We start from the raw sequence: 12,044 nt of genomic DNA on the forward strand, positions 1-12,044 counted from the left end.
GACTAGTAGCGATTTAAAGGAATTGCCTTAATTTCCCCATTGGGCCCCGCCCCTCAGGCCCCTTGGGGGTCAGAGTCACCATTTATGCAAAATCTGATCCCCTTCCCTGAAGGATGTTTCTGACCATATTGGGTTCAAATCTATTCATAACTTTATGACTAGTAGCGATTTGAAGGAATTACCTCTATTTCCCCATTAGGCCCCGCCCCTTTGGACCCTTGGGGGTCAGAGTGACCATTTATGCAAAATCTGTTCCCCTTCCCCAAAGGATGTTTCTGACCAAATTGGGTTCAAATCCATTCATAACTTTATGACTAGTAGCGATTTGAAGGAATTACCTCTATTTCCCCATTAGGCCCCGCCCCTTTGGCCCCTTGGGGGTCAGAGTCACCATTTATGCAAAATCTGTTCCCCTTCCCCAAAGGATGTTTCGGACCAAATTGGGTTCAAATCCATTGATAACTTTATGACTAGTAGCGATTTAAAGGAATTGCCTCAATTTCCCCTATTGGACCCCGCCCCTCAGGCCCCTTGGGGGTCAGAGTCACCATTTATGCAAAATCTGATCCCCTTCTGCCAAGGATGTTTCTGACCAAATTTGGTCAAAATCCAATTAGAACTTTTTGACTAGTAGCGATTTGAAGCAAATGTTGACGGACGGACGACGGACGACGGACGACGGACACCGGACGACGGACGACGGACGCCGCACCATGGCATAAGCTCACCGGACCTTCGGTCCAGGTGAGCTAAAAATGAAAATAAATTTCACAAAAGGAAGGTTATTTTTGTATCCAATTCTAAAACAACTCCTTGCAAATATTTTAGTGTAAATGTATGTTAATATACATATACTTCTAGATGAAATAAAACCTTGTACTTTGCTGTATATAGTAGATATGCTTACATTTTAAACTGCATATACCACATTTAATTTTATACAAGCTTTTAAACAGCAATCCCAAGTTTCAACTTATGCTGCGTAAATTTACCTTGTAGAACAGTGATGATAAGTATGGCACAAGAAAAAATGAGAAAATATGTACAAAAAAAACTTTGAATTAAAACTAATAAAATCGATTTTGACTTTGCATGAGTGTCCTAAACATAACCTTCACATAGAAACATAAAATGCTTAATACTGCAGCAATCATATTGGTGTACTTAAAAACCATGTAATTGCATGGACAATATAGTGTTTGCATGGTTCAGAGAAGAAACTTTGTCAAGAAATTATGTGGAACAAAAAATGCTTGATATTTTTATAAATATTTATTAATATTTTGTTAGCAGAAAGTATAACCTCTCATTGGTTTTTTCTTTTTTCATTAACAAAAACTTTGTTAGATATTATAATAAAACACATTCTCAAAGTCAGTTTACTTTTTAAGGAAAAATCATTAGTCAGAAAAATGAGAAGGGGAGGGAAGTTTGGAGGATTTTTATAAAAAAAAATTATAAACTTGAACTGGAAGAATTTTTCTTGTAGAATATTTGTCATTATTCTTACAATTTTTGTCAATAACTTCACCAATAAAAAATAGCACTTCAAATGACAACATATTGTGCTTTCTTATCAACAATTCAATGAGTTTTGAATGAAAAAAAATGTCCAAAACTGATGTTTTCAAGAAATATATTAACAAACACAAACAAGGAATAGCATATACGATGATGTCTGGGATTACTATTACACATAAACAATTATATACATTGTCATACAAAAATATATATATACTTTGATCTATTTACATGTGATATGTATAATAAAGATAATAAAATGACTTAATAATTGAAAGAAAAACATGTATATTAACTTTTCCCAATGGCCAAACGTTTAAAAGTTCACAATGAGTTCATTCATCTTTTGGCGCCATGATAATCATGTATTAAGTATTTTCAAAATAGAAACTGTTTTAATTTTCAAGATTAATCTTTAAAATATTCTACATAATTAAATTTGTGATTATAATATTAGAATATGTTTGAATAGGAAAACAGACAAATAATTGACTAGCTGAGAAACTTATCAAACTTCATTCTACAAACATGAAGATATGGTAGTTAGAGTACAAATTAAACTTTTTGGTTTCGCTACTGACATAATGTCAAAGCCACATATAAACTAAAATTGTACAATTTTCAAAGTTTAAAAATGAGATGTATATGTAGAGTAACAGCGTAGTCTAATAAAGTCAAGTCTGGTCATCAATTTGTTTCCACTGACCTTAAAATTCCTTTAAATACTGTAAGACTTGTCAGAAAACGGCCTATTTTGAAGACCTGGGCTATTTCATAAACAACTCTAGTCCAAAGACTCCTGTTTATAAAACCCTTCTTCATGTTATAATTGAAGGAATTGTCAAATTATCTCTCATTAATCAGAAAAATTATGAAAAATATTGTAGATAAGAAGAAGCAGGCCCTCGAGGTCAGTAGTAAAACTTCATATGGTATTGAAGCACTTGAGCTATGATCATAACCAGTACAATAATTGTTGACGCTATGCCACCCGCTGCTGCACCTTTAGCGTAAGATCCGTACTTCGAGGCTTGGATATATTTACAGCGATTGAAATAATCCTTCGACATTTCTGTTAAAAAAATAAAAGATTATTATTGTAACCATCATTTCATTTCATAAAAATCAGACAATACAGTACTTTCAGTCATAAAATTAACAATCCCAATGGAATATGACAAAGCTATCCCAAGGAAGTCAACCTACGAAATGTGTGTTCCAGAAAATTAAAAATTGAATATTTAGAATTTGACCAAACAGAAACCTTGAAATTGATCATGACCAATCAGAAAACAGATTTCACCATCATGTTTCTTGTGTTAAATACCATTTTCATCCAAATCAGACAATATCAATCGAAGATAGGCATTGGGCAATATCCGGGTTTTTTTTGTTTCATCTTAGAGCACATCATATACTAAACTTTGGCTACCAGAATTCGTTCTACCAATTTTCATTTTTGATAAGCAATACATAAACTTAAGGTGACAAATTAAATTAGATTCACCATTCAGCGTGAATTCACAATATACTGCAATACAAGATTTCCCCAAATACATGGTATTTAATATGTAGTTTTTCTTACCAGCTAATAATACAGCGATGAGGCCAAATAGAGGATTCACAAACACCGAACAACAGGCAAACCCCCAGTTGTCTGCTGGTTTTTTTATCGGATCTGGTGCATCTGTTACAACTGGGAGAATGTAGGATGCCTGGGAGGGCGTGTACATGGACAGAATACTCCGACTTCCGTACAACGACATAGTCATGCTGGCTTGGGATGTGTACCGCGAGTCTCCAAGGCGCCGAAGCTCATATGCACTTCCGAGCTCTGAGGCAGACTCCAGGCGGTTAGTACTGCCTCGGGTATCATCAAAATAGTTTGTACCCATCGGGGGATAGTTAGACATGGTGACTGGCTAAAGGTGGCAAGTTTCTGTGAAAATAATTAAACATATAGAAAAATTAGGTGAAATATCTACTTATTTATGTTACCAATAGGTGAAATAATATATAAATGATTAATAAGATTTGGATGAAAAGAAAAAACTAAGAAAGGGGATATGTTTATTAGTTCAGTCATGAGGAACATATATGTAGCGACACAGATTACCAACTTATCAATTAAAAAATTGAATATTTTCTTTATTTCAACATAAAATTATTATTTATTTGAAAAAAAAACAATGACAATATAACAATGAATATCTCATGAAATACAGACAACTATCATTTCGCTTTCTTTAAGTAAATTTATTTTGCGATGTTTAAATGTTATATAGTTGTACAGGAAATGCGTATATACTGACTGAATATGTTACCAGAGACATATATATATCTATAGATGTCTCTGATGTTACAGAATTGATTCAATTTCACAAACCATATTTACATGTATTGAGCATATACATATGTATTTTAGAAGATAAACGGCGATTTTAAGGAGAAAACACATCGTCAATATTGGTCAAAATAATATGGAGAAAACTAGGAAGTGCACGGCGCGGTAACGTGAATTCAAATACAACAAGCAATCTGTGGCTTTGCAAAGGTGAATGATGCAATCTTAAGCACTCAGGTGTTAAATTTACCTGTAAGTAAATCCAATTAGTTACATCAACTTAATATCATATGAGTGAGGAGACGCTTATTATCAACTTTCATCGTCTGGTCTGTACTTATTCTTCAATCTTCTAGCGGAAATGAACGCTAACGATAATATGTAAGTACGCATGCGCGCAGGTACAAAAATCTCAGGTGAGTCATTTTTGGAATGTATACCTATATACAGTGTTTATAGCGGAAACGACCCGTCCCTCGATCATTAGTCTTTGAATTGACATAAATAAAGGCCTAATATATACCACTGTTTAGTGTTTTTTTATTTCAATTAAATTTAAGATATATATAGTATTGTATGTATAGGTGATGGCTGCAGTATAAAATGAAAACAAGAGTTATTTCCCATTAGCTGGAGACACGCCCTAAGTACATACAGTTGAGTGTAGACTAAAGGTTACACCCAAGTGCACTCCGAGTGCACTCCATTTGGACTTGGAGTGCACTCCGTTTGGACTCCAGGTAAACTTGGAGTGCACTCCAAGTGGACTCCGAGTCTACATTGAGTCCTATAAGACACCATGCCTATACCCCAGTTCTATAATCAGACTATATCATATATATATTAATACTTTGATGCTTTTAATATAATTTACATATAGATAAATAGAATTTTACAAATAACTTTTGTTCTGTTAATATTACTATTAACATTTGTTTAGTCTACTAGGAATATTTCTTTTATTGTTAATACATGGTAATAATGCCTACATATTAAATTTATATTTATTAAGATCCATAAAAGACAGTTATACAATTTATGCTATAATCAGGTTTTATGAAAGTTAATTGCTTATTATTTCATATTTTATTAAGATGTAAGTAAATTGTATTTCATTTTATTAAGGAATTTAAAATTATTTCAATTAGAATATTTATTACCGTACATGTAAATATATCATGACTGTAAAGGAAGTTTAGATAATGTATCTATATTATGTTATTGATTATTAAAAATATTGAAAGTTTACGGTATTTAATGAATTGTGTGTTTTTTTTAATAAGACATTCTCTACATATATGTACTCAGTTCAGGCAAGTAATTATAAATAAACAATCATTTTAGTTTATATATTTAAATGTATCATTAGAAAAATATACATTTACAACTGTACATATTTACGAGCATTACCTGGGTAAATTAATGTTCTGACATAACGTACACACAAGTATGTAATTCTGGACTGCCCATAATGAATGACAGTATCTGTTTAATTGTTATTATTATTGGTCATGCATGACTGACTCCGGCCTGACACTCCCTGATACTGTGCCAGGTGAGTTTTAGGAGCCAGCTACAGGTATTGTCCTGGGTTCACAGTTCAATTCATTTATTACTTTAAACCTTACGGTTTATCAGTAGTGCATATATATACAGTGCAGACATTACAAATAACATACAATACAAATACAAAGTACATTGTACATTGTAACTCACAAGCACACACAAACCACACATACACGATCGCTTCGCTAGTGTAGAGAGCGTTCTATTACATTAAACAATTAAACAGCATTTAACCGTCTTTTTGAACCGATAGAAATATATTTGCCTAAATTACATAAATCTTTATTATTTTCCGTCGTTAAAAGTTGTATAAATTTGGCCATACTAGGTTTTGTATGGTAATATAGTTTGATAAAATACTTTCTTATATCTATAAAATGATTACATTTGATGATAAAATGATACTCGTCCTCAATATCACCGCTGTCACAATATGTACAAATTCTATTATTTCTTTCAATATTTCTATATCTTCCAGATTCTATATACAACTTATGCGATGATAATCTAATTTTTGCGATTTCCTTTATAGTTTGTTGGCCAATGGGTTTTGTTAAGTACTGCTTAAGATGGAAATTTCCACAAATATATTTGTACAAAGAACACTTAGACGATGAATTTATTAACTCCATACAATGTTGTTGAAAATTATCACGTATTCTAGATTTAATAATACTTAATATATTCGTTTCGTTACCGCTGGGTTCAATCTTCCATAAGTATCCTAAACCTAATCTAAATAATTCATTTCTAATACTATCGGTCCACTCACTGCCTCTTTGAATCATTTCTTCATAACACGCTTTCAAAATACAATTGTCTGAAGATTTAAGTTTAAGCCAATATTTAAAAAATTTAAATTTTCGAATCATTTGTAAAGGTAGTCTTCCAAGTTCTTGATATATCATTACATTTGGAGTACTTCTCTTAACCCCTAAAATTCTCTTACAAAACCCTAAATGTAATTTTTCCACACCAGGTGCTTTATGGAATCCCCATACCTCTGATCCATAATTCAATATACTACCCACAAAAGTGTCAAAAATACTTAATTGGGTTTCAACGTTAAAATATTTTCTTTTACAAACATTTGATACAGCAAACAATGCCTTTCTTCCTTGTTCCGCTATTTTTTCTTATGTTATCCAGAAATACCTGTGTCAATTTTGTCACTGTATGGCTTCAAATGATGAAGCTGTGCAAAGCAGGGTCACAGTGTTATAACCTCAGGGCAATTAACAGAACAGTAAGATTATCTCCTGACTTGAAGGAAAGGATTGTTGCTCTTCATTTGAGAGGCCTTAATCAGACCAAAATTACATGTATAAACGAAATACCAGAGTAATTAAGGTGGAAATGTCAAGATAAGTTGTAAAACCATTAACACATTGGTTGACATGTTTAGGAAGACCACCTCTATTGAATTGAAGTCATTCTATACTGAAATTAGAAAGTAAAAATAAGCTGTTTCTTATTACATTGTAACCTGTCTAAACCGTAAGTCATTGGGACCAAACGTATTGGCCGGTTTATGAAGGTGTCCGGTATGTAGAGGTTCAATGTTGAATGATATAAATTCAGAAAAAATTAATGCAAATCAAATTAAGAAATGATGCAGTTCTTATCTTGTTATATTCAAAAATATAAAGACATTGCTTTAAAAAATTAATTGTAAAGAAAGAGATTAAAGTAAAAAAAAAAAAAAAACAAGAGTAATTCCAAATGGTATAATGAATGTAAATTCACCGTTTCCCAAAAACAACCTATAGCCTTGTACCCGTAATTAGTACACATTGTTCTCGTCCAGGAAATAAGATTATAGAGCCTGAGGTACAATTTGCCTCATGCCAGTTGGACACGGCAACCTATGTACCATTGGGTGTATCTCTGAACGCCAACATTTTGAATTTACCTGTAGGGCAGTTTGTTTTGATAGTGATTATAGTCTTTTTCCTAAAAGGAGTCTCAATGCCAACATGTAAATTTACCTGTAAAAGTTACCTGTTGATACTTACATGGAGGTTAAATTAAGGATTTATAACCAAACATAATGCATTTATATGTATATCTAAAATATTCATTTTATCTAATATCTAATTTAAAAATGGCAATACATTATTATATGTGTGAAAATTATTGTATGTCCGGTTTTTATTATTTTTTTAAAGGACATTTTTAATGCATAAACACATAAGATCCATTCCAACAGATATGATTTACACTTATCATTACATCGTCATCATCATCATCATCATCATCATCTTTTTAAAATATTTTGATTTATTTTCCATAGGTATACAAGTGATAATGCCCTGACGCTGGGTAACTCATAATCGACCGTTTACATAACCAGAATTTATAGATCTGCTTCCAGAAACATTTGAAAAACTCTGAAGTAAATCCATCCGACCCGAGGCTCTTATTATTTTTCTTGTTTTTAAGTGTTTCAGCTGCCTCATTTAGAGTTATCTTACCTTATAAACAAGTTGCCTTTTCTTCATTTAATTCAGGAATATCATAATTTTCCAGAAAATCTTCCGAGTTAACCTCACTAATATCACTATCAACCCCATATAATTGTTTGTATGAAGATTTAACCTCATCTAAAATAGCCCCTTGTTCTGTTATTATTTCCCCATTATCTCGCTGTAACTTTAGAATTACTTTTGACATAAAGTTCCTATTTTCTAGACTGTAAAATCAATTTGTTAGTTTTTTCACCGTCCTCAAATCATAATGCTTTTGCTCTTATTATACTTCCCTTAATTCTATTTACTTAAATATTCTCTTATTTTTTCTTACCCAATTTTCCCTAATCTCCATTATTCTGACTTTCCATCTGCTGCATTTCATCTCTGAGATTGTTTTCACTTAACCTGCTTTGTTTTTTTTTAAAGATGTGTACGAAATTGTTTTTCCTCTAATTTCAATAGTTGATTGTCTTTAACTAATTGTAAATATCTGTCTGGAATATTATTTATAATTTTAGGATTGTAAATAGGAAGACAATATTGGGCTTTTATTTCTTTAAGGGTATTATTTATAATATCAAGATAATTTTGGTCATGTAACAGTGAACTAGTAAATTTCCACAAACCTCTACCTTTTTTAAACTAATTAAATTTCAATGTAATTTCTTGGAAGGAATGGTCAGATCTGTAACCGGAATATATGCCTGAATCAACAATACTTGGTAATAAGCTTACAGATACTAAAATAATAGAGTATTACCTTACAGATTCTAAAAAAAATTTAGCCTGGCTTTTTCTTGGTCTACTCTTCTGTTATGTATTTCTTGAAATATCAGGATGTTGCTCTCTGAAGACATCAACTAAATTAAAATTATCCGAGTTTGTATTACTCAGAAAAAGAAGGATTTTGACCGGTACCGGAGTAATACTTATAGTAAACAGGGTCTTCGAGTAATCAGAGTTCAGGTTAATAAAGTTTGACTGTAAGTGATTATAAAAATCTTCAAACGTTATAAATAGGTTTTGCTCTTGCATTTTTTATTTATTTCATTACTATTTAAAAAAACAAAAAAACAAAAAAAAAAGGTTTTTGTCGTAGGTGCTCCAGCATATCGCCCTAAAACTTGCTATATTGCCTTTGCTGAGAGGTACATGTACATGTATATTCATTTTTAACTTTCTCTATATACATTTATATTTCAGATATTTAAACTTTAATGCATGCATGTATGTTGTAAGAAAATAGGGGAAAATACAATTCTGTATGCCGTGTGGAACACAGGTAAATCTTAAGTGACTGTACAGGTAAAAAAGACAACTTATATGAAGCCGTATATAATTGCCTTCCCATTGTTTCCTGAAACAACACCTACCTATTGTTAAAAAAAATGTTGGCGTTCAGAGAACACCCCGTACCATTTACCTGTAAAACTGGTTATCTGGTTAGTAAATGTAAATGGTGACGGTTTATATATATACACAGACATCAGACATTTGTGACGTCCGAAAGATACTGTTACTTGTGGAAACCATAACAATAATAATTATGACACGATAAGCCTAATTAATCATTCTCATATATCCGTTTTATTCTTAAAAACTCAGCAGTATTGTGAAATAATGATACACGATATTTCACCGTGTTCGCGTCAGTTTTAAAGTACGATAATTCACTAATGATATACCAGTTGATTATGTTAAAACAAAATGAAAGTCACCAACAGTTTTATCTGTGCTAAATGCTGTACATTTCCGTTCAACACTGTCAATAGTGAAGTAGTCGGAATTGTGACCGAGGCTTTAGTTAGTAAGTGGCTTACAATTTTATTTATTTATTTATTCAATTTACAGAGGAGAGGTTATTTGTCATAAACACCAAAACAAAACAAAATGATATAAAAATCACAACTGTCCGTTATCAGCTGCCATCATAATCATAGGGACAGCTCAACTTCCATGGACCACAAACTTTTGTTTAGCGTCACTCTGGAAGTACGGATCCATGATTATGATTCTAGGTCCATTGATTAATCACAAGTCAAGTTATCATTGAGAGCTGTCCTCTATGATCTAGACTATAAGTATTAAGGTCATATAAGATCTATCTTTATAATTTGGTAAAATACTGGATCAACACCTATATACTTAATATAGGTCTCTTATCAACATTGCTCCGCAAATAAATGACAACTTGGCTTGCCATACCCGGTTAGTCCCTAGCGGGACATTGAAATAAATTCAATTTATCGTGCACTCTGTTACAACAACAAGTTCATGAAAAAATCCACTCACGAGTGGACCAGGAAACGATTATACTTCCATGTAAATCTAGTTCAAGACTCATAATGCGCATTTTGTGGGCATTTTGTGAAATGCATTCCATTTCCTTTTTGAGTGTCAATGTTTTACTTGAATATACAAATTAATATAAATCTGTTACTTTTGGTAATGAAGACTGAATAAACATGCAAGTTATGTCTATCTTTATACCACCATTTGCATAATTATGTAAAATTGACTTATTTAAACTTTGACTTTGTACATGTCTATATCATCACTTGTGTAAAATGTTTTGTTGATAGGAGATGGCTTCATAAGTTGTTATAACTTGTGCCAAATCCTGTCTACCTATTATGAACAATAAATATGTTTAAAGTCAAAGACTAAAGGTTACACAAAGTGCACTCCGTTTGGAACCAGAGCGTAAACGTCATATCATCACAACAATGCCCCATGTTCTCCAGTATTGGAAGTCCAACTTTGAGTCTCTCTACAATGCGACGCCCGTTAACTCTGATTTTGATGAAATGCATTTGAATTATGTAAACCGTCAGCTACAGGAGTCCAATTTTCCGAGTAATGTTGACATATCTATTATAAATATTCCAATTACTTATGAGGAGGTTCAGAGTGCGCGGTTTATCGAGCAAACCTCAGAAAATCAACCGGTGTCGACTGTATACCTGCAGAGGTTCTACGTAATAAAGCCTGTATTGATATGTTGTTCAAAATATTCTCATATTGTTTTGAGCGTGGTGTAATTCCATCGGAATGGTCCAAGTCTATTATTTATCCTATTCCTAAACCGGATATGCAGGATACCAAGGATCCTTTAAGCTACAGAGGATTATCACTACTGTCTATTCCCAGTAAAATTTACACTGATATTCTTGGAGTACGTCTCAATAGCTGGTTAGAGCAAAATAATATCATCTCCGATGAACAGAATGGATTTAGAAAAAAGCGAAGTTGTTTAGACCATATACATTCTTTATATAGTATTGTGAACACTCGTAAATTATCTAAACTTTCTACATTCGTGTGTTTCGTCGATGCGGGGAAAGCTTTTGACAATGTAAACCAAAAATGTCTATGGTTTAAGTTACTAACCATTGGTGTTTCCGGGAAAATGCTGGGAGCAGTTCAATCGTTTATATATCGGGATATTAAATGTGCTGTGAGACTTAACAACCATCTATCGGAATGGTTAACTGTGTCAAAGGGGGTAAAACAGGGATGCGGGATATCTCCGGCACTTTTTGCTATATATATTAATGACCTCGTACATGATATAAATGGTCTAAACTGTGGTATACCAGTGGATGATATCTATATTTCACTTCTCCTATATGCAGATGACATCGCACTTATGGCCCCAGATGAAAACTCTCTCCAACGTATGTTAGACAAGCTCAGCGAGTGGGGCATCTAAACAGCAAATCCAGCCAAAACAGTTGATAGTTTACAAGGCTATAAATACCTACTACGGTGCAATTTAATAGAAGTAACCTGATAACATATTGATATGTATCATGTTAAACTTTGGGCCTTGCTGTTGACATTTAATTTGTTCAGTTGTTTGTAAATTTCAACAAAACATGAGAAAAATGTATGTTTCAGGGGGACATAATTAACTCATTTGTATCGCATTAATTGTGCAAAACAGGCATGTCGTTTTGCTCACAAAAGTCTAAAGCACAAAATAGGAGCATTGGTTTGACTAGATTTGGCTTTATGATATGTATTAACACTGATATTATATTGACCTTGAAATGCAAATGGCGGTTGTGAATAATATCACACAATTATGGCATAAAAGAAGGTATTTTAAACGTCAAAAATGCTTTTATTAGATACTATAG

At 32.6% G+C, this 12,044-nt stretch overlaps 1 protein-coding gene across 1 annotated transcript; it reads right to left on the bottom strand.

Moving 5' to 3' along the window:
* Nucleotides 1-1,450: 1,450 nt before the first annotated feature.
* On the bottom strand, nucleotides 1,451-4,238 carry LOC117322212. Its single transcript, XM_033876984.1, has 3 exons — nucleotides 4,116-4,238; nucleotides 3,107-3,460; nucleotides 1,451-2,593 (listed from the first exon to the last, which is right to left on the bottom strand). Exons 2-3 carry the CDS (start codon nucleotides 3,432-3,434, stop codon nucleotides 2,433-2,435), a joined length of 489 nt encoding a protein of 162 aa, XP_033732875.1. The 5' UTR covers nucleotides 3,435-3,460; nucleotides 4,116-4,238; the 3' UTR covers nucleotides 1,451-2,432.
* Between the last annotated feature and the right edge of the window lie 7,806 nt (nucleotides 4,239-12,044).

The sequence above is a fragment of the Pecten maximus genome, chromosome 2, assembly GCF_902652985.1.
Source record: "Pecten maximus chromosome 2, xPecMax1.1, whole genome shotgun sequence".
NCBI classification, from domain to species: Eukaryota; Metazoa; Mollusca; class Bivalvia; order Pectinida; family Pectinidae; genus Pecten; species Pecten maximus.

Bases quoted from the DNA above. Each gene is read 5' to 3' on its own strand.
- LOC117322212 (XM_033876984.1), bottom strand. From the start codon at position 3,434: ATGTCTAACTATCCCCCGATGGGTACAAACTATTTTGATGATACCCGA. The intron at 2,594-3,106 runs GTAAGAAAAACT...TTTTTTTAACAG, and splicing joins CATCGCTGTATTATTAGCTG to AAATGTCGAAGGATTATTTC.